At 44.9% G+C, this 24,532-nt stretch overlaps 1 protein-coding gene across 1 annotated transcript; it reads left to right on the top strand.

Annotated features, from left to right (window-relative positions):
- Positions 1 to 772: 772 nt before the first annotated feature.
- On the top strand, positions 773 to 18,012 carry tmem47 (transmembrane protein 47). Its single transcript, XM_053626016.1, has 3 exons — positions 773 to 1,168; positions 13,610 to 13,750; positions 15,729 to 18,012. The coding sequence occupies exons 1-3, from the start codon at positions 925 to 927 to the stop codon at positions 15,905 to 15,907; spliced, it is 564 nt and encodes a 187-aa protein (XP_053481991.1). The 5' UTR covers positions 773 to 924; the 3' UTR covers positions 15,908 to 18,012.
- Positions 18,013 to 24,532: the final 6,520 nt, after the last annotated feature.

Raw genomic sequence — 24,532 nt, forward strand, 5'->3', positions numbered from 1 at the left:
GCAACTCTCCTAGATTACGTTTAGCTCCACTTGGAAATACCCAACACCCTGACTAGCATTTAATAAAATCTCTTAAAACTCTGCTAACTAATGAATTAATTAATGATCACTTTAGAATTTATTTAAAGTGTTGTACTTTTTAAAGCAGTGTTTTGATTATTTCATTGCACTGGTGATGGTTAGATTATTTTTTAAATCAATTATTTACAACAATTATTTATGTTGATGATGATGATGATGATTATTATTATTATTAGTAGTAGTAGTAATAAGATTTGTTGTTTTGTATTGCTGTTATTACTTTTAAGGAATGGTGAGAATACAGAGGAGAGAGAAAGAGTAGAAACAGGAAAAAAAGAGTGAGAGAAATGTAGAGTGGGCTGAAGAAAGAGAGAGAAAAAATTTCACTGAATCAAGAAAAGAGGAAATGTACAGTAGAGGGGCAGAGAAGAGAGAGAGAGAGAGTAAGTAGAGACAGAGAAAGTGATAGATAGACTGAGTAAAGAGAGAGAGAGAGAGAGAGAGGCTGAGTAAAGAGAAATGTAGAGGGATATAGAGAGAAAAAATCATGTCAATAAAGTTCTTTGAAATTGAAATTGATTTAGTGGAAGCAGAAACACACACACACAGAGAGAGAGAGAGAGAGAGAGAGAGAGAGAGAGCGAGAGAGAGAGAACAGATGGGGTGCTGCGTGTAGGCGGGCTTTAGGACCCTGCAGGTGCGCCGTGTTTAGTGTTCAGTAATGTGCAGTGCGGATCCTCATCCTCAGAGCGCGCGACCATCCGCCTGATTCCCACCCTTGCGCTCTCTCCGCCTTTCGTCCTTGCGCGCGGAGCCTCACAGCCGCAGCATCACCACCGCGCCGTCGGCCCGCGAGCGCGCCTGAGCGCCGAAGAGAGCGAGCCCCCCAGCCGCCGCCCCCCCATGCTGATGGCCTCGTCCGCGAGCGGCACGGAGGAGGCGCGCGGTGCGGCGTCCTCGTCGGCGCCCACGCCCCTCAAGCTGGTGGGCCTGGTGTGCGTGTTCCTGGCACTATGCCTAGACGTGGGCGCCGTGCTGAGCCCCGCGTGGGTCACCGCCGACCAGCAGTACTACCTGTCCCTGTGGGAGTCGTGCTGGAAGTCCGCCGGCGCGAGCGCGTGGCAGTGTAGCGGCACGCTGAACACGGGTGAGCGAGCGCTATCCACACACACACACACACACACACACGATAAACAAATAAACAAACAAAGACGCAGTTTCATCCTGAATATCTCTATGACGATAGAACATCGATATCACGATAAAATGTGTCACAATATCGCGGTTATTGATTATTATTGTTTACTTCTTTATCCCCCCCCCCACCCCCCATGTTATAATTAATCTTCCACAATTGATGTTTATTTAGACTAAAACTTTTTTTTTTAAATTGACATTTCTTTATGCAAATGAGGCTTCTTTTAATCAAATATGCACCGATTTGCATGCTTACTGAAAACAAAAATGTACTCAGTGGATGAATTAAAAAAAAATCACTCACTGTGAAGACATTTTACAGGAAAGTTTGTTGGAAAATATATATTTAAAATTTTGAATCAAGAAAATAACACGCGCCGTTCCAAAAAAAAAAAAAAAAAGTCGTTTTCGGTATAAAATCTAACGTGAATGGACATTTCATCAATTCACCCGTAACATCCTTCGAATTAGGGATAGAAATGAAGGCGTGATTGTGATTTTATAAAGGAGATATACATCAGGAAACAAACTTTTCATGGATATATAGCATGACGTGAATTTGAAGTGGGCGGAGCTTACATTTCGCATAACGCTGCGTCCGAAAAATGACAAAAACAGTAAACTAAACATTTTTTCCCTGTTTGAATTCTCATATTCTCTTACTATATTGTAAGAAAAGGCGCAATTTATCCGAAAATCTGACCAAAATTCGTGTTTAACGTTAAAATGAACGTCAGCGTCTCGCTTTAGATCTACACTGAATCTAACACAGAACCATTGCACTGCTATTGTTAATCATTTATTGTTAAGGCAGTAATACTGAGACAGATTTCACGGATATTTCTGCCCACGCCAGCGTCCTGAGTGAGTTTATTGACGTAAATATGAAGTTACAGCGTCGCTAAAGCACTGACATCGCTGTATATCCTTCTGTAGATCAGTTACTTGATATGTTTCTGCTAAAAATGAAATCATTAATCAATTATATCTCCATATCTCAATATATTTGTGGACTGAAGCAACGGTTCTTCGGCACGTCTGGAATGATATTTGTAGTCTAGACGATATAGAGCGTTTAAAAGGTAAGAGTGTTTTCACTTTCTGCAGTACAGTCGACTGAGGACGGTCAGTAGAAGACGTATCTGTGTGTCTGTCTGACTTTATTGCTTTATAGACCAGAGTGTATCATGTTACAGAAGTGCAGCTCGGCATCCGTCGGCGTATCGATCGGTAATTTTAAGACGATTCGGATGTAAACAATGTCATTAGGTTATGTCGTTATGTAATAATATAATATCATTAGGCTATCTATATATATATATATATATATATACACACGTCCTTAGGCATGGAGTTGTCACTTCAGGGTCAACTTAAGGTTGCATAAATAAATAAATAATAAAAGAGAATATGGAAATGTATGGCTGAGATGCATCCACTGAGATGATAATGATGATGAGTCTTTATTGATGACGTATACATCACAGCACAGTGAAATTCTTTTCTTCGCACACCCCAGCATGTCAGGAAGTCGGGGTCAGAGCGCAGGGTCGGCCATGATACAGCGCCCCCTGGAGCCGAGAGGGTTAAGGGTCTCGCTCAAGGGCCCAACAGTGGCAGTTTGGCAGTGCTGGGGCTTGAACCCCCGACATTCTGATCAGTAACCCAGAGCATTGACCACCAAGACACCACTGCCCCATAAGATGCATAAGAATTTGTTGTCACACGCCAGGTACGATCATCATAAAGTCTAAAGGAGCATTGCGTTCACGTGTTCGTCACGTTCGGAAAAAGGATCCTCGAGTTTTGTTAAGGGTCAAAAATGGGTTTCGGAGAAAAACTAGCGATGTGTTAAAACGCGTAGCGGTATCGGGGATCCTTCCAGTGTTGTGCTCGTTTACTCATACTCGTAATAAATTTTTTAAAAAGTGAAAAATGAACGCTTGTACGAAGGTATTTTGTGGGTTAGGTGCGACGAAACTGATCGCAGTTCATCTCTGCGAGCACTGAGTACTGAGTTCTGAGATGCACACTTCCTTTACACCTTCCTTACGTATCACGGCGCAGGTTGTAATGACCGCGCTCGTCGATACTCACCAGTCCTCACGGCCTCTGTTAAACAGTCCGTCCTAGATTTTGCGATCGCAGAATCAAGCAAACGCCGCGACATTCGGAGGAGCTCGCAGTGTTTTCAAAATTACCGCCGATTTTCACCAAGACGTGTCATGGGAGCTCATCACGGCGTGCATTGGGCCAAAAAACCCCCACGAGTACAGCTAAAAGGTCTCATTTACCAGCAAACATCGCTGCGAAAGACCGCGCAAAACAATCTCGTGCGATTGCGATTTCGCCGATTCGTGATTTCGCTGTACGGACTGATTAAACACGCTGTTCGAATGTCATGACGTCTTCGACATAGTGAGAACACGAACAGAGCTAAATAACGTGTTCCACCATGTCCCTGATGGATTCGTGCCAAGTACGTTACTCGTTTTGGTATCAGTACCAAAAACATGTCCTCATACTCCTGTTGAAAAAAAATGTGCATCCCTGAAAAGCACAGCAGTTAGCAAGCGCGAGAACAACACCAAAAAAAAACCAAACCCCAAACAAAGGATGCTTCAGGACTGAAACTTTTTATCTGTGTGCATTCTGAGATAACTACAAGCCCAAAACAAGCCCCTGAATGGACAAATCACTGTGGCAGAATTTAAGTAAGGGCTATAAGGGACGTCTCGGACCATTCGGTGCTCGACGGGCCACAACACGGCGTGAAATGATGGCCGTGAACTCCTCTAAATCTGGCTGCCAGGACACCCCATGACTTAACCCTAATGAGGCCGTATCTCAGGAGTGATATGGCCCAGATCTAAAAGTTTGGTCCCAAAAATGAAATCCTGCACAAGCTTTTAAACAGGATTGCTCGCTGTTCAGATCCTTATGTGACTAAAGGTAACAATATTCAGCCTTCCTATCTTCAGCACTGTCCTAAAACTAGTTAAACTGTTAAACTGGTTAAACTGAAACTAGCGCACCTGGCTGGTTAAACTGGAACTAGCGCACCTGGCTGGTTAAACTGGAACTAGCGCACCTGGCTGGTTAAACTGGAACTAGCGCACCTGGCTGGTTAAACTGGAACTAGCGCACCTGGCTGGTTAAAGTGAAACTAGCGCACCTGGCTGGTTAAACTGGAACTAGCGCACCTGGCTGGTTAAACTGGAACTAGCGCACCTGGCTGGTTAAACTGGAACTAGCGCACCTGGCTGGTTAAAGTGAAACTAGCGCACCTGGCTGGTTAAACTGGAACTAGCGCACCTGGCTGGTTAAACTGGAACTAGCGCACCTGGCTGGTTAAACTGGAACTAGCGCACCTGGCTGGTTAAAGTGAAACTAGCGCACCTGGCTGGTTAAAGTGAAACTAGCGCATCTGGCTGGTTAAACTGAAATTAGCGCACCTGGCTGGTTAAAGTGAAACTAGCGCATCTGGCTGGTTAAAGTGAAATTAGCGCACCTGGCTGGTTAAAGTGAAATTAGCGCACCTGGCTGGTTAAACTGGAACTAGCGCACCTGGCTGGTTAAACTGAAACTAGCGCATCTGGCTGGTTAAAGTGAAATTAGCGCATCTGGCTGGTTAAACTGAAATTAGCGCACCTGGCTGGTTAAACTGAAACTAGCGCATCTGGCTGGTTAAAGTGAAATTAGCGCATCTGGCTAGTTAAACTGAAACTAGCGCATCTGGCTAGCTAAAACTTGCATTTTTTTTGAACGAACACCTCATCAAAAAAACAAATCCTTTTTATTTTTTTTACTGAAAATTGTTGACCTCTAAACGCATCACACATTCAGTTTAACGGGTTTAAAAAACGGAATGTTCCGACCAAGGAAATGTTTACGGCGGGCGTTAATCACTCATCGCGAGTTCATTTTCTCTTCTGCTCTTCTCTTTTTAATTCACCAGTCGTTGCGCTCGGACAATGTGGGAATGTCACAGCGGGCCCAGCTGGGATTTCTTTCTGCTTTTGTTGCCCTGAAAATGGGCTTTTTGTCAGGGTTCAGTGAGAAGGGAGGCTAACTTGGCCACGCTAACTCCCCCGAGACGTTAGTGTGCACGCAGATTAGTTACCACGGCAACAAGTGGCCCATTTCCCACCGAGTTCAAGAAACTCAAGATACTCTGTTGTTGCAGGTTGACGTACTGGCGGTCCGAAATGGAGAGGAAGAGTGAATAGTCGAGATGTTTTGAAGGTTTAGAGTTCATCAGTCGTGTAAAAAAAACAACCCTTTATTTATTTATTTTTTTTCCTCCGGGGTTTGTGTTGCTTGTCCGACAAATACAACGTTTAACCGGACTCCATCTAAACTCCAGAAGCAGCAGAGATGGATCCGGAGCAGGAGTCCGAGTCGGAGCCATATCCACTCCAGAGCTTTATCGATCCGAACCTCACCATAATCTGTCACTCTGCTTATACTCGTACTTTCCCCGTGTGTCATGCACTGTGCATTAAACAAATCTCATTAGCTTCGCAATTACCGCTCGGCTAACGTGGCCCTCTACAGAACGCCTCGATCGACGTGCTGACTACACAGCTTGTTCTGGGTGTGCATTAAGGATTAACTATTAAATTAAGGCATTAATATGCTTTCTCTCTCTCTCACACACACACACACACACACACACACACAGGATACAGAGGAATTTGGTTAGAGTGTGTGAGAATGTACTTTTTGTGCTGATGCAGAATGTGAAGGGTGTGTGTGAAGCTAATTTCTTCTTTCCATAAGAGTGTGTGTGTGTGTGTGTGTGTGTGTGTGTGTGTGTGTGTGTGGACCTGTCCCCGTCCCTGTTTCAGTACTATTTTTAACACACCCTTGTCCGCTTTCCCTCACCAGCACACACGAGTGCCAAATATCCACATCGTGACATTTTAATCATGATGTTTAAACTCCTCTCGGTCGGATTTCGATATATTTGGGGGGGGCGGGGCTTTAACAGCTTTTAAACCAATCAGGATCGATATGCAAATTATCCACGGAGGACAACACGATTCCCGAAAACCTTTAGCCGCGGAGCCTGCGTGATAGGCTAGCTAGCCGGTTGTTATGGGAACGGGGGTTGTTAAAATGACGATGCAGAAAATAAACACAGCAGCTCCGAACCAATCAGGATCGATATGCAAATTATCCCCGGATGACGACGAGGCAGGCGGGAACTCTTGACCACAGAACCTGTGTGCTAGCTAAAATAGCTAGCTAGCTTAATGACGAACAAAATGATGGTTATGTTTGTTAAATAGATTTTTTTTTTTTTTTAAAAGAAAAGGAAATGACGATGCAGGAAATCATTTAAACGGCTTTGAGCCAATCAGAATTGATACGCAGATTATTCACAGATGATGACGTGGCCACGGGAACTGCGTGCTAAGCTAGCTAGCCGTTTCAGCTATCGTCAACGATGTTGAAAATTGCCCTTGTTACGGCATTTTGTTAGGCCACGTAGCGTTTAACGTTTTTAAGATTTAAAGGAAAAAATTATTTGTCGATTTTTTTTTTTGTCGATTTGTTCTGGTAAGTCTAGTCAGTGTGTAAAGTAGCTAGCTTGTTAACTAGTAATAAATAAGTAATAAAGTTACGTTGAATGTCACGTGCAAATAAAATAGGTGTTATAAAAATTTTAATAATTTTTTAAACTATTTTATTATATATTTATTATATGTCAAGGTTGTATTTTTTATTTTATTTCTTCAATTTCAGTTTTTTTTTTTTTTTTCCCGTCAAACTTCAAACGTGCAGCTAAAGTATTGGCACCCCGAAACGGCGCTGATTTCACCAAGAGGGAAATGGAGAAGGGAAGTCGACCAGGGCGTGTTGAGAACAATATTGGAACGCAACTCGCGTCTTCCTGGCCGACTCTCGTCCCTCTTTTCATCACGCGTGTTGGTATATTTTTATTTTTTCCTGCTCTCAGTCGTCTCCGTTTGAGGGACCGCAGGGCGTCGCAGTAAGCGGATGAGATATAGATTTCACTAATTAACCTTTCGATTCTTATCAGCATTTCCCATTCTGTGATCCTGAAGGTTTTTTTTTTGTTGTTGTTGTTGTTTCTTTTGGGATAAAGATCTCGTCCTGCTCGGGTTCCTCCAAACGCACGTCTCAAGGTGCTTCAAAGACGTCGCGTTTTCGGACGAGGAAAGACAATCTGAGAGCTCAGACTCCCGGAAGAGCCTGGTTTGACAGACGGCGGGTCGGGACGGCTCTGTTACGACTTCCTGTTATGACTCAAAACGATGAACCTTTTATATGGTAGCGTGGGCTTGTTTAATCGCGAGGACCCCGAAGCCGTTTACGAACGTCACGTATTAAAAGCGACTGCTTTTATGGTGGAGGAAGTGATGTCGTTCTTCGGGTTGAGCTTTTTACCGTCGACGTTGGGTGATTTAAAAAAAAAAAGATCCATCTTCAGTGATGGTGCCATATACAGCAGTTTCACACAGGCCTCAGGGGAAATAAGGAAGAATGTTGGAATGTTCATTTCTTCAGGCCACAGGACCTTGCTGAAGGATAAAAATAGGACTGGAATGTAGCGGTTAACATGAGGCAGGGAGAGAAAAATAAATTCTTAGGACACGTTCACACCTATTATGGAAATACGGCGACGGAAAAAAATCATAAAAATCATCCAAACAAACACTGAATTACATCGTTCTATAAGTCAGAGGTTTCTTAAACGTTCTGCGGCCGGAAAGTTATTTTAACTGTAAAATACGTTTCACTGGCCCACCGAACATAATCCACAGGTTCGTATTCGTATATTTCGGTCATTTAAGAACACTTTAGGTAGGTCCAAGTTGAAATCGCTTATCGGCCGACTCGCTTTTGAGTTATTGAGGTTTCAGTGTGATGAGTCTTATTAAAAAGTTCGATAATAAATATATAACATGAAAACATTTTTATGTCCCATCCAGCGTTTGTCTTTTTGCTCCTGGAGCGCTACAGCTCTGTCCATCAGACCCACACGAATAACCACGAAGAATGTTTTCTTTCTTAAAATGTTCCGTCTTTTCGCCTTGAAACGCACGCGCAGGGTTCTTCGATGGGTTCGAATTTCCACTGAAACGGGAAGTCAGGGCGGGACATATCGAGTGGCTCCGCCCCCTTTATTAAAAAAAAATAAAAAAAGGCGGGGGGAGCAAGTAGCGTTTATCTCACCTCACTCCCCCCGGGCTAAACCGTACATGACGGTTAGAAGCGTGGATTTTTATAACATTGGGGGCGGGACACTTCAGATTCTAGAGCAAATTTGATTGGACAGAAGTGCAGAATGATGTCAGCAAAATCGTTGATCCGTATCGGCGTTCGAGAGAGAGACTGTCAATTTTGACCTGGCTAGTTAAACTGAAATTAGCGCATCTAGCTAGCTCGGGGGCGGGACACTTCAGATTCTAGAGCACATTTGATTGGACAGAAGTGCAGAATGATGTCATCAAAATCGTTGATCCGTATCGGCGCTCGAGAGAGAGACTGTCAATTTTGAACGCGTATATCTTCTATATGTTATAAGTTTGTCGTTGTTTTGGAGCAAATTCATACCAAAAGCCACGCAACGTCAATTTTGATTGACGTGCCGACTTTAAGAGAGTCGGTCACACAAATACAGAGCTTCGTTTACAAACTGACTTCAGCACATCGATCATTATTCGTTTTTCGTGGTTAAATAAGAGCTCGTGTTTAAAATCCGTCCACCGTACCACGAGTCGCTGTGAACGGGCAAACTCTTAACCTTCGGACTCAAAACCCGCCATAAACGAGTTCGTTCCACACACGCTAACTAGCCAAACCGCAAATATCTGCAACAACAACCGTCCCTCGGTGGAGTGTTTTTCCTCCACGTCGAACACGACACTGTTACAGGAACGACTTCGTGCTAATGTGCGGCTAAACTCCCAGGGTCCAGGCGTTATTTCAACATTCGCTGTTGTTGGCTGCTTTGCTATTAGCGCATACCGGTTGTGGTTTAAAATGTTTTCTTCTCACGCGCGGGCATCTTTTATGGAACGTTGCTGCGATCGGGACGTCAGTGCGATTTCTGCCTTGCGGCAGGGTTATTTAGCATCTGATTCATGAGGCTGTTTATTTCCTTGGCCTATTAGCATTGCTGAGCTTAGCCCAGAGCTTTACGCAAAACCCTGTTTATACTGTACATCCATCCTCCACCTCAGTAACTGACAGGGTCGTTAACAGACTGGTTCGCACCTCATTTCTCAGGAACCGTACGTGCATCGGACGTGTCTGACTGTGAATTAGAAAATGCTAAGACTTAGCTAATTACCTAGCGAATGTTTTAAAACAACTACACACAAATTTAAAAAAAAAACAAAAAAACACACACACACACGGGGTTAATTTAAACAAGGTTCGGCTTGTTGTTGGGTCACGTGACACAAATCGGGTCGATAACGAGTCGAGAATGCCGCGATTATCACGACGAGAAGTTTCCATCGTGTCGAGACAGAGCGGCAAACGGAAAAAGGTCGGAAGTAAAAGAAATCGGCCTCGGCTGTGAGAAAAGTACGTTTTTATCCACGTTTAACGTGTTGAAAAATTTCTATGCGCCTCACGTTTCCTCTGTGACATTATCCTGCTAGCAAGTCAGGCTAATTCTTAATCCTGCGTTTGATATTCGCCGCTCGTCATTTCTACACGTACACGGACGTGATCTTGAGTCGAGCAGCCGTTTTTAGAGTTTTCAGGGGTGTTCTAACATGCGTGAAGTTTATAACTCGTTTAGCACGTCTAGCTCCGCAACCGTAGACTAGCTCGCTCTCTGTAAACGACCTTTCTAAGGTCTGGCCGTATTTAACGTCGTTTCTACGACGCAAGAAATACAAGTTTACACAAATCTTTCACGCTAGGCTATCCTGTCTAACCTAACGGTACCGACTAGCATGCTAACGTCGGTTTCCACTCTCTGTACACGTGCTAAACAGAGCAGCGACTAGAATGTGTAGCGTACACGTTACGTACGAAGTACTCGATTTAAAATAATCCGTTGTACTTTTTTTTTTTTTTTTAATCTGTTTATAGACAGTCGTGCAACTTCAGATGTTCATGCATATTCATATCTTATATAACCGAGTGCCAAAAAGATTCGGAGGCTATGAGTTTAAACGCTTTATTACCCGTAGCGACTTTAATTAGCGAGGTAGATTAGCAGAGTAATGGCCTGCTTGTCGAAGAGGGAAGCGTTTTGGGCGTCAGGACGAGCGACGTCTCCTTTATCAAAGTCCGTGCTTTGTCACCAGCGCCGAGCCGGAAATGTGCTGACTCATTATTTAGTGGCGTGAAACCCTGAGCCAGATCGATAGCTCGTGAACGGGGCTGTGATTTGATTTCACGTTTTCTCAAGTTGTCGTCGCAGACTGTCGTCCACGTCCGATACACTACAGACGAAAAGCTGAAAACGCGTCATTCGGTCCCCTGAGCTCTTAAAACCGGGGCCGGGGTGCGACTTCGTCTCGTGCCGTCTCTAAATCTCGAACGCTGAAACGTTCAAACATCATCCGAAATTTTATATATATATATATATATATATATTTTTTTTTTTTTTTTGCGTAATACAGGAACGTCCGTATGGTCGCGTGGGTCGGATTTGTTTTGTTTTTGCTTCTGTTTTCATCCCAGCACCTCCTCATCGACTCGTTCTCCAGCGGCACGCCGTTGGAGATTTCACGTTCGCTCTTACGTACGCGCCGTCATCGACGAGGGCTGCCATATCCATTTCCCATGCATTGACATCTCCTCCTTTCCTTTTCTTCTCGTCTATCTTCTTTTCTTCACCCCCCACCTCAACCCTCCCCCCTCCTACACCCCCACACCCTTCCCCTCGCTCCTTGTCAGTGCTCCGTGGAGGATTCGGTGCTATTTCTAGGCCCCACTCCAGTTGAGTGTCTTTAGAGTGCTTCTGAATAAAAGGCAGATGGAGAGACAGAGGAACAGAGGGGAAAAAAATACAGAAAGAGGGAGAGAGGGAGGGAGGGAGGGAGAGAGGGAGGGAGGGAGGGAGGGTGTGGAGCATCCATTATGTGACGCCCCATTTATCCGAACAGAGTCAGTGATAAGCTCTCAGTGGTGCAATAGGGTTCACTGTTTTACAATTAGGCAAAAAAACACTGTGTGAGAGAGAGAGAGAGAGAGAGAGAGAGAGAGAAAGTGTGGTTAATTACACAACATTGTTGTTATCCGTGCCCGTGTAATCCATCCACACCCCCGCTCCTTTCTCACTCCGAAACCTGAGCGTTTTTCTTTCTTTTTTAAAAAAAAAACCTCTTTTTTGTCTCACCACACACATTCTCCGTCCTCTCCCCCCCCCCCGGTTCTTTCAACACGTGCATTCGTTCCCAGACCGGCACGTACCCGGTCTGGGACGGACAAACAAACCTTTTTCCTTCCTGCTGCTTACTTGCGTACTGTGCATACTGTACAGTATCTACTTCTTAGCCCCAGTCCAATACACCTTCATGTCATGTGATGTTAGTAATAAAAAAAACAAGATATAGATAAAAAAAATAATAATAATAATTAAAAAATCAAAATACAAAAAAACAACATGTCAGTCAGGTCATAACGATCGCTGTCGGCTGTTGTATCCTCTCCCACGTAAAACAAAAAAGCCGCACGAAACGCCTGATGATCGTCGTTCATGCTTTTATGAGGCCTTTCATAAATTCTTCAGCATGCCTTTATAAAATATTTATGCGATTGCTATGAATGTATTCTAAAAGCACGACGTAGGTACTGTAATATTAACAGAAGCGTCGGGTACAGCAGGTGCCCGGGATGTGCTTTCTGCTTAACTTTATTATTCAAATGATTACACGCGAGAGTTAACGAGCGTTTATTTGGTTCGTCACGAGAGGAGCGTATTTATTAATACTGTCCGTGTCTGTTAATCGTCGCTGCCTTGTTGTGTTCTCCATTCCGATTGGTCTGTAATTTTCCATAACAGCAGCTCTGACGGTAGCGCAGCTGCAGGCGCGAATACGTTATCGTTTCTATAGCAACGGCTCATTCGGAGGGACCCGCACGGCAGGCGCGCCAAAAAACTAAACAAAAAAAACACGTTATTCAACAAGAGAAAAATGTAAACGTTTTGATATCTAAGGAGACACCGTAACGTAACGTAAATCAAACCAACCATTTCCACACTGATTATTGCTTCATTTAATTTAGGTTTAGCTAGTTAGGTTTATAAGCTGTATATAGCTACTACTAAAAAGATTAAAGAAATATACGATTTGATTTGAGATTGTGGGCCACGCCCACAAACGACAACAGTAGAAGCAGTACTACTAAAAGGAATCAACACGTTCTGACCAATCAGAATCCAGAGCGCTGTGGGATATATTCAGAACTGTTGTCATGGTTACAATCCCAACATGTTTTTATAATATCAGGATGATTGATCGAGCAAATATCAAATATGTCCAAAACTGATATTCGGTTCTGTAACCATGGTAACATTTCACACGGTTTTGTTTTCAGCGTCGCCGCCGATCCACAACACCAATCAGCCCCCACCCCCCCCACAGACACACCACCCTGAACGAATCACGTGCCAAAAAAAAAAATTGCTGTGACTCTCAGGTAGCATCCTAGCAGAAAGCAAACGTTTACTCACCGAACCAGGACGTCCTCAGAAATGCTGAACGCGCCGAGCTTACCCTCGCGCACGGACGCACTTTTACGTTAACCCGTCCACACGTAGCCAAGCCGAAACCACGCGACAAAAGCTCACGAATCAGAGACCCAACCCGAAACCGATGTCAAACTTCACCTTAGCCATGGGTTAATAAGCAGCTATACGAGAGCAGGAGTGGGCGGAGTCATTCAGAACGAGTGTTAAGTGTGTAATAACAGTAATAGCGTCCGGAGGATTACGGACAAAGGACACATTGTGCAAAGGTGTCACTTTCGCATCAGGTGATCAGTCTGGCTCGTCACTTGTTATTGGGAATGTCCACACACACACACACACACACACACACACACACAGGCATTGCAAGGGCTTTAGGACAATTTTAACATTCCATGAACACCCAGGAATGACGAGAGTGCAAGGTCCAGAATGTAAAGATTTCAGTTCGCATAAACATCTTTAGGTAACAAGCATCTCTTTTTCGTTTCGTTCACACTCCGCCATCGCCGCTAGCGTATTTGCGGCTGTCCCGCCTGTTTGGCGAGCGTCGTACGAGGTGTAAACCCTCAGCGTGTGAGATTAAAAGCCACCGACAGGAGGACGGCAAACCGGCGGAACCGCTACAGCGTTAACGGACAGGACGATCTAGAACCCGTCCGGTAAACGTGACCCGTGTCTGTTTGTTTTTTTGTGTTGCAGATTGGCAGATCGCCACGTTGGCGCTGTTGCACGGAGGAGCCTTCCTCATCCTCATCTCCTTCATGGTGGCCCTGGTCTCCGTGTGCACGTGCAGCAGGAGGCGTTTCTACAGACCCGTCGCCGTCATGCTGTTCGCCGCAGGTGACTGTGACGCACTCGTAGCACACGCAGGGGGCGCTCTTCGTGCCTGGAGTTAGCTGCGTTGGACCGTTAACCATTTGGAATAGTACTGGACGTTGTCTTGACTTGTTACCAAGACGACAGGCCTTGTAAGCTCGAACCTGCTGAACACCGTAAACGAGATTAGATCGCGTATTTAGAAGAATATCACGTAAATTGTGCACTTCCATAGTATATACATTATTTTATATATATATATATATATATATATATTACTAAGTGTATTTCCTAATTAGTAAATCGAGGTCGTTAATGTACTCGTTACTGCAAATCCTCGGATTAAAGAGACTCGTGCTCTCGTCTCGTCTCGTTATGGGGTTATGTCTACGGAGAGAGATTTTTAATTAAAGTATTAGTATGAGGATATGAGCATTAATCCCGTTACCGTTCCCAACATAATTGCATGAAGATAATATTTTAAACGTGTTTTTTTTTTTTTTAAAAAGAGAGTCTATTCAAAACGGAGATGGAACTACGCCCGCTTAAATAAAGTACGTATTACGATTTCCAGGTTCCGATTTAGTACCGCGGTGAACCAAAATCGTGCATTTAGAACAAGTTTAATGACCTTTAATGATCGTCAGTGACACGCTGACCCGACACGTTTACCTCGTTAACGCCGATGCCGACTAGCGTGTTTTGTTCCGAACAAACGAATAACTGGCTAAACGAATGAATGAAAGAACGAACGTTAAATCTGCCCCCTCCAGTTCACGTGGTAATCTCAGATAACTCAATCCGGCTCAACTAACCCAGCTCTAAGGTGAATTATCCCGTTTCTAACGATCACGATCAGTAAATCCGGCGTACGTCATCTCATGGTGGATTTGCTAAGCGACGTAGGAAAATTCCGGAGCAGAAACGTCAGACCCTGTGCTGAGCGATCGGTTACATCTGGAGAAGAAGCGGGAACGATGTAACGCTTCCGCTCGCTGTCCGGATCCGTCGTCGTCGTCCGCCTCTCCGCGTACGCGCTAAACGAGGGCGCTCGTATTAACGGAGCAGGACGGCTTAGCGGGACGCGTCCTCGGGGCGAGCGAAAGCGGAAACGGGAAGTTTGTGACAGCGTCGTATCCCGGCACACAGCCGTTTCGCTTAATTAGCCTTTCCTCGTTTCGAATTAATCACGTACACTTAAAAGTGGATTTCTGATGTTCTTTGAAGTCGCTCTGCTTCGTCGAGGAGCTCGTCGCCCTCTGAGGAGCGAAAAATCCCCTCTGTTGTTTTTCAAAAAAAAAAAAAAAAAAAAAATTCTATGTTCTCGACCTACTTTTTACTCGTCTTTCACCACTCGGTTCTGCTCTTCAAGCTATGGGTTTTGTTCGAAAGACTCGTGTGTCGAATTCTTCGTTTGTGTTTGCTCACTTATTTTTTTCTTTTCCTTTCTTTTTTCTAAAAACTCTAACGCCCCCAGCGCAGGACCGTGACTCCTCCCCTTGTCCGTACGAATCTCTGCTTACTTCCTTCCTTCCTCAAAGCTTCTATTTTTCTTCATTAATGTCTCTGTATACATTTACATGACAGGATAAGATGAAAGCGCGGTTATAAGCGTTTCTCCGTTTCCGTGCGTCAGACAGGAAGAGTAGGAACGCAGGCTGTGAGCGGGAGGGTGGGCGGGGGGCGGGGATTGGTGAAGGGGGAACGAAGAAACGTCGGACCATGTGCGAGCCGATCTCGTAATCTCAAATCAAATCAAATATTTCTCGCCGTACGTAGAACATACAGTTGTGGCGTTCCTTTGCCTTTCGCTTGAGGGCCAGATACTTCTAGCTTCGTAAGCTATGACGCACAGCGTTACGTGACTGACGTTTGCCTTCTGATGAAAGCTAGAAGATGGTGTTGGCTACCACATCAGGTTACTTTTACGATTAGGATACTGAAATGTCAGAACAAACTTTCATGATATCCATTTGTTTTGTTTTTCCCCCCTCCCCCGCAGTTGTCCTGCAGGCCTGTAGCTTGGTCCTGTTCCCCATCAAGTTCATCGAGACGATCAGCTTGCGAATATACCACGAGTTCAACTGGGGTTACGGCTTGGCCTGGGGCGCCACCATCTTCTCGTTTGGGGGAGCCATCCTGTACTGCCTGAACCCCAAGAACTACGACGACTACTACTGACCCACCCTGATGCACGACTCCGCCCCTTTAACCCCTTCCCTCACCGACACCCCTTCCCCACTCCCACCGTACGACGCTCTTTCGCATTCCCAACAGCTCACGCACCGAACTTTTATTTGCTTCCTGAGAAACAAAAAAAAAAAACACGCAAACTGGGTGCGGAGCCCGTCCGATTCCGGACCGACCAGTCTCACGCCGACAACCGCCCTGAGTTCTTTCATCATCATCATCATCATCATCCTTTTAGGGTTCCCTATTAAAGTGTCACTCTGTTCCCTCTGTTCTCATCTCTCCATCACATTTCCGAATGCACCGATCCGTCTCTGATCTTTAAGCATCGGGCCCCGGGGAGATCTCCGGAAGCACTCATGTGCCGATCCCTGCGGAGCGCTCCATCTGGAACGGGGTTTAGCATCGGACCTGCTGCATGCGCACACACTTACAGCTCCACTTACACACAGATCACGCAGAGTGTGTTAGGTTTCTGTAAAGAGAAAGCACAACACGGAACATATGCTAACCTTAGTTCACACTAGCGAGCGACAAGCCTGTAATAGCTATATCGAGCTCTTATATACCGCTATTACTATTTAAACAAATTAAACGACGCACTAATCGGTGTGAAGGTTGTTTCTTCGATTTACGACGACGCTACGATTTTCGATTAGATTAGCAGACCAGGCTAACTCTACTAGCTACGAAGACTGACCGGTTAACGCACCGACGATCTGTCTTTGCTACAAGTGTTGTTTTTCTTCGTAATGTCTCTGCACGCGTTTGTACACGTTTGACTCGTACCTCGTTTGCATACAGTTGAGAAAATCGTAACTAAACTGCGAGTCGCGGCTCTGTGTCGCGCACGTGTGTAAAATTAACAGCCGCGTGGCGCTTCGGGGCTTGCTAGTGTGAACGTAGGGTTACGGTGTGAGCACATGGAGAGCGTGAGGGAGATTTTCGGGGTCCGCGAAGTTCGGCGAAGTGACTATGATCGGAGGCGTTACGAAGATTCTAACACTGGAATGGTTTGTAGTTCCTGGACAGCAGGGTGCAAAAGTCTGAGTGCAAACGTCTCTACGCAGACATTCTGTTCACACGTTATTTCCACAAAGCCTGAGACGGCAGGACCGTGTCAGAGTCGTTAAGTACCTGACTGACTAGTTTTCGCTAACTTGCTAGTTTTACAGCTGAATCACGGTCTATATTTGTCATATAAGGATATCCTCAAACAATCGACAGCTTCTTTAACGTTGGCTAGCTAGTTCCTAATATCGGTTCGTTAGCTAGCTAGCTATATATTAGCATATCTTCTAACAAATGTGATTTTCTCTAAAGTTAGCGAGCTGGATTTCCCGTGAGACATTTCGTAGCGTTTGCGAACTAGCTTGCTATCTTTGTATTCGGATATCTTCTAACAAATACAGTTTTCAAATACACTAGCGAGTTATGCTGTTGGAGATTAACTAATGTTTGGTAACCAGCTAGCTATGTTTATATTAGCGTAGCCTTTAACAAATGGGATTTTCTCTAAAGTTCGCTAGCTAGTTATGCTGTTGGACATTAGCTCGTGCTTGATGAATAGCATTAGCCAGCTGGCTAGTCTTTATGTGGAACTTTTTTCCGTTGTAGTAGGGAGTATCTTCTAACAAATACACCTTTCTCTGATGTTAGCTGAAGGGTTTGCTATGGCACTTTCCTTAACATTTGTTAGCTAGCTAGTTTGCCGTTGGACATTTTCTAACGTGAGCAATCTATCTATCATTATATTAGTACTGTTTATCCTTTAACAAATGGGATGTTATCTGATGTTCTTCTAATCTGATGCTAATCTAGATCTCCGTGTAGCTTTTTCTCCCTTGTTTGATCTTAGCTAGCTGACTTTTTATGGGCATATCCTCTAACAAAGGGGATTTACACTAATGTTAGCTAGCTAGTTTTGCTATGAGACAACTGTAATGTTTAGTTAATTTGATAGATTTGTATATTTTCTCTCAGGTTAGCTAGTTAGTTTGGCTGTGAAATATGAATTGTTAACATCAGGCAGCTTTGTGTGCGGATATCCTCATATGTATCCATCAGATATTATTTAGCTAGCTGACTTTTTATTTTTATTTATTTTTTAAAAACATTATCTAGCTTTTAATTGCTAGTTACCTCGCTAGCTTTGTAAGGGAATATTCTCAAACTAATTTCCCCTACTGTTAGCCAGCTAGTTCGGCTGTGGGAAGTTTGCTGAGTAGCTATGAACTTCTCATAGGTTTATCCCCTTACAAAGATGTAAATCTTGCTAATACTGTGGAATATTTTATGTGCTACTTAGCTTAATTGCACTCAGACATTTGGACTCGACTGTACGGGGAAACGGAGATGACTTACCAAAGGGTATTTTATCCAGCGAGAAACCTGGGGGTTAACTTGAGCTCGGTATAGATTTGTTTTTATAACATATTACAACATATTTTCACCAAATTGTAGCTAACGTCAGGGTAATAGAATAAGATTTATGGCTAGAGCATGCTAAACGGAGCAACATGGGTTAATTAGCTTTTCTGGAAATAACTGTGAGGTTCATTAGTGCACCTGTAAGGAGTGCATTCACGTTATGATAAGTGTGTGTTATGGAACTAATAGGGCTAGCTGGGTTTTTATTCTGGTTTTTTTTGTTTGTTTGTTTGTTTCTTTTCCCTGTCAGTTTTAGCAGAGACCAAAATATGACTAATGCTAAAGCTGATTTTATTGTTTGCTGTTCAGATTCTGGCGTCTTCACCTGCCTTCACTGTTTCTACACCGTGGCCGTCTGTCCTGAGATTCTTGTCCGTGGTCACAGCTTTTCTTTTCTTCCAATTGCAAAGTGCGTTTTTTAAAAAAAAAAAAAAAAAAGTTATCTAAAAGTGAAATTATTATAAGTAGGCATGTGCCAGTGTAAAAACTGTCACCTCATAATACCGGCTTAACTATTTAATTACGGTCCGTGATATTGAAATTTAAACAATGAAAACACTACAGTAAATTATTCCTTAATTAGAGGCTTATCAGTTTTTTTTAAAGGATAATGGAGGGAACAGGAAATATTATCTCACCTGATGATAAATACTCAGTAGTCACTACTCAGTAATCAGTACTCAGTAGTCAGTACTCAATATTCACTACTCAATACTCAGTACTCAATATTCACTACTCAGTAGTCACTACTCAATACTCAGTAGTCACTAATCAATACTCAGTACTCAGTAGTCACTACTCGGCACTCACTGGTCACTACTCAGTACTCAGTAGTCACTACTCAGTACTCAGTACTCACTACTCAGTACTCACTACTCAGTACTCAATATTCACTACTCAATACTCAGTAGTCACTACTCAATAATCAGTACTCAGTACTCACTACTCAGTACTCAATATTCACTACTCAATACTCAGTAGTCACTAATCAATACTCAGTACTCAGTAGTCACTACTCAATAATCAGTACTCAGTACTCACTACTCAGTACTCAATATTCACTACTCAATACTCAGTAGTCACTAATCAATACTCAGTACTCAGTAGTCACTACTCAATAATCAGTACTCAGTAGTCACTACTCAGTACTCACTAGTCAGTACTCAGTAGTCACTACTCATTACTCAGTACTCAATATTCACTACTCAATACTCAGTAGACACTACTCAGTTCTCACTAGTCACTACTCAGTAGTCACTATTCAGTAGTCCGTACTAACTACTCAGCTTGAAGGTCATGTCGAGGAAAAAAAAGCGTTAGCTATGAGAGGGTTATCACTGTATGACTCGGTGTACGAGTTGGAGCGAGTAGTACACCATCACAAAATGTATGTATTTATTTATTTATTTAATGACAAACTATCACTGGACTCTTGCTTGGCGTATGTGGAGTAAGATTTGTGCCACTAAAATTTGGATGTTTATTCTTATGCCTAGTTTAAGAGTTTAGGTCTGGATTCCAATTTAATCACATTCAATTTTGAAGAAGGAAAAAAAAAAACGAGAAAGAAAATGGGCAAAACGGTGAATCCAACTAATTCAGAGGCGGCTGATTGGCTGAAACGGAGCCTATTGTTTGCTTGAATGTTTGTGTCATCAGAATTTAAAATGACATTATTATTATTATTATTATTATTATTATATAGAAATTCAATTTCTAGCCTTTGTTACTAGATGGATTTTCACTTTGTAAATCAGGCTTTGCTTATTGCCTTCGATTAAAATTAAATTTCAAGGCTTTTGTTACGACGCGGATTTTTGTAACGACCAGATGCACACACTGAGAGTTAAGGGACTACTTTGCTAGCTACGAACCTCGCAACTGAAACCCCGAACTACGCGAACAGGAAGTGCCTAGATACCCAGCTAACTATTGTTACTGCTAGTAGCGCTACTACTAAACAGGCTAATAAGGACCCCTTGTAAACAAATTGAAATCGTTTTAACATCAAATGTAAAGTTGAAAATACAATTCATTTCCAAATCCTAGTGGCGCAAAACATTCATTCCGTACTGCTGAACCGAATCAGCTCATACTGCCTACTGAACGCAAGCACGAACACTGCCCCGAAACGCAGCGGCCTACGGACACGGGGCGAGATTTAGATCATCCGCAGTCCCGATATCGCGTACGCGTCCGTTACGCGGTCGGTTTGTACCGCGGCGCCTCCGAACTTCTCGATTCCGATTGGTCAGAAGGCGTCGATTTAGTTTTCTAGAACAGCGGCTCTAATAACGCGCTTGTTCTAATACGTCATCGTTTCTATAGCAACGGCTCATTCACAGGGACTCGTACGGCGTTGGGGAAACGACCGATGTGCTGAAGTTTTCTGTAAGGAGATGTTTATGTAACACGTATGGAAGGAGTCTCCAGTGTCAGCGCTTTGTAACAGTCAGGGTTAACGCCGAAAATGTACGTTTTTCCGACATCTTCAGGGCGGAGTTTGCTTGTTCTTCCTGCCCGATTAGTTTCCCCGATAACGTGACGAGCTGCGTGAGGGAACGACGGAACGTTTTTTGTGGACGTTCCACAACGTTAAACGTAACTATAAACTGATTTTCGTTTAAAAAAAAAAAAAAAAAAAATGACGTATCCTTCTTTTAATGAATAAAAAGCTCGTCCTTGTTGGCAAATCGCTGCGGTGTAAGAGGAATAAAACACCCGCACACGCATCGTATGACTAATGAGCAGCACGTGTCTTATCGCTTAGGAAAAAAAAAAAAAAACGCACACAATTTGACGCAACTGGGAAAAGAAACTGTACAGAAATGTGTAGAAAACGTTCGATGTTCTAGGAAACCTGTAGGTCTTGTGGTTTAGCTGAGCCTTGCTAATAGACTAGCTTCTGATCAATATCTCACAAGTCAAATTATTAATCATACTCAAGTATTAATAACACTCTGTTATGGTGGAGTAGAGGACTGTATTTCATAGCACTGTCAATTTAATGTGTGTGTGTGTGTGTGTGTGTGTGTGTGAAGGAGAACGGCATGAAACACCTTTTTTTTTGTGAGTGTGTGTATGAGAGAGAGAGAGAGAGAGAGAGAGAGAGTGTGTGTATGAATTCTGCTGGGGTTTTTTTTTTTTTTCTTTTTTCTTCCCAAACCCCAAAATGCAGCTGTGACCTGAATCTGATTTCTATACACTAACAAAATAAACAGTTAAAAAAAAAAAACAACAAAAAAAAACGTACACTGCTCGCATTACTTGAAAACAGGAAATGCGTCTGCTGTAATCGGAAAAAAGACATTTCCTCACAGTGCACGCACACACACGCACGCACACACACACGGGTCATGTCATACTGCGTCGACGTTCAAAGAGCTGATTAACAACCCAACGCTTTTCGGGACCCGTTTTTCCAAACAGGGTGTGCAAGAAGGAGACGTCATCTACAACTACAACAACAACAACAATTAGCCCGCTAAGATGTCTAGGAAATGTCCACGCACTGTAATAAAATGACCAAACGTGCACACGTAATATAAGGATAATATAAAGTACGTATGACATCATCATCGGTCCTGGAACAATGTCTGGGTTTCCCTTTGAACAGTAAGCAACCATGAGCTACACTGAAAGTTTCACTTGGAGCTTGATTAATAAAATGTTTGTAGGATAAAACTAGCGGAGTTTAGACTAGCGGAGCCACACCGTTCAGGCTAAACGATGGCAGGAAGAAAGCAAACTACAGCTTCCTGGAAGCATCGCAAATCATTTTCACTCAAAGTATTTTTGTTGTTCTCGTGGAAGGGCGTGTTCTCACAGTTGAAGATAGTTAAGTATTTTTTACACTATTATTTTAGGTTTGGCAACGTGCTAGCTAGTCAGTGAAAAAGGGGGCGGTCTCTATTAAAGGCGATTATTTCGGAACGACGCTAAAATCGGATTTAGGAACGGATTCGGTGGGAATATCAGGATGCCGTCAGTACCGCATGCTTTTTGGGATTTCAGGCTGAAGATGGTGTCTAAGTGTTGAAAGTATCTGTCTAAGTATAGTGTGTAAGTACTGCTCCATGTCTCCTGCAGGAGGAGGAGGACGTCTGAGGTTTTGCTCTCGAGTCCAAAGGCAGATGATGTCAGTCCTTGAATATAAACATGATGTGATGAATGTTTTGTGGTCTGTGGGGATTTAGTTTCAGGAGCAGGTTTTGGACGAGGACGTGAAGTGTGAGCAGATGAGGCTGGACATCTGATGGATGTCTCTCGGCTCAGATGTTAGGGCTTGTGCAGGTGCTGGTCTGTGGATCTCTAACTCTCCCCACACCCCTCTCCCTCTCGCCCCGCACCTCTCCCTGTCCAAACCACTCTCTCTCCCCACACCCCTCTCCCACCTCACCATACCTCTCTCCCTCCCCACACTGCTCTCCCTCTCCACACCTCTCTCTCCCACACTCACCATACCTCTCTCCCTCCCCACACCTCTCTCTCTCCCACACTCACCATACCTCTCTCTCCCACACTCACCCACACTCACCCTACCTCACACCCCTCTCCCTACCTCACACCCCTCTCCCCACACCCCTCTCCCACACTCACCATACCTCTCTCCCTCCCCACACCTCTCTCTCTCCCACACTCACCATACCTCTCTCTCCCACACTCACCCACACTCACCCTACCTCACACCCCTCTCCCTACCTCACACCCCTCTCCCCACACCCCTCTCCCACCTCACCATACCTCTCTCCCTCCCCACACTGCTCTCCCTCTCCACACCTCTCTCTCTCCCACACTCACCATACCTCTCTCCCACACTCACCATACCTCTCTCTCCCACACTCACCCACACTCACCCTACCTCACACCCCTCTCCCATACTCACCCTACCTCACACCCCTCTCCCACACTCACCATACCTCTCTCTCCCACACTCACCCTACCTCACACCCCTCTCCCATACTCACCCTACCTCACACCCCTCTCCCACACTCACCATACCTCTCTCTCCCACACTCACCCTACCTCACACCCCTCTCCCATACTCACCCTACCTCACACCCCTCTCCCATACTCACCCTACCTCACACCCCTCTCCCATACTCACCCTACCTCACACCCCTCTCCCATACTCACCCTACCTCACACCCCTCTCCCATACTCACCCTACCTCACACCCCTCTCCCCACACCCCTCTCCCACCTCACCATACCTCTCTCCCTCCCCACACTGCTCTCCCTCCCCACACTGCTCTCCCTCTCCACACCTCTCTCTCTCCCACACTCACCCTACCTCACACCCCTCTCCCATACTCACCCTACCTCACACCCCTCTCCCATACTCACCCTACCTCACACCCCTCTCCCCACACCCCTCTCCCACCTCACCATACCTCTCTCCCTCCCCACACTGCTCTCCCTCTCCACACCTCTCTCCCTCCCCACACTGCTCTCCCTCTCCACACCTCTCTCTCTCCCACACTCACCATACCTCTCTCTCCCACACTCACCCTACCTCACACCCCTCTCCCATACTCACCCTACCTCACACCCCCTCACACCCCTCTCCCATACTCACCCTACCTCACACCCCTCTCCCCACACCCCTCTTCCACCTCACCATACCTCTCTCCCTCCCCACACTGCTCTCCCTCTCCACACCTCTCTCCCTCCCCACACTGCTCTCCCTCTCCACACCTCTCTCTCTCCCACACTCACCCTACCTCACACCCCTCTCCCATACTCACCCTACCTCACACCCCTCTCCCTACCTCACACCCCTCCCTACCTCACACCCCTCTCTCCTTCCCCACACCTCTCTCCCTCCCCACACTGCTCTCCCTCTCCACACCTCTCTCCCTCCCACACTCACCATACCTCTCTCCCACACTCACCATACCTCACACCCCTCTCCCCACACCCCTCTCCCTCCCCACACCCCTCTCCCTCCCCACCATACCTCTCTCCCTCCCCACACTGCTCTCCCTCTCCACACCTCTCTCCCTCCCCACACTGCTCTCCCTCTCCACACCTCTCTCTCTCCCACACTCACCCTACCTCACACCCCTCTCCCATACTCACCCTACCTCACACCCCTCTCCCTACCTCACACCCCTCCCTACCTCACACCCCTCTCTCCTTCCCCACACCTCTCTCCCTCCCCACACTGCTCTCCCTCTCCACACCT

The sequence above is a fragment of the Ictalurus furcatus genome, chromosome 5 (assembly GCF_023375685.1).
Source record: "Ictalurus furcatus strain D&B chromosome 5, Billie_1.0, whole genome shotgun sequence".
Taxonomy (NCBI): Eukaryota; Metazoa; Chordata; class Actinopteri; order Siluriformes; family Ictaluridae; genus Ictalurus; species Ictalurus furcatus.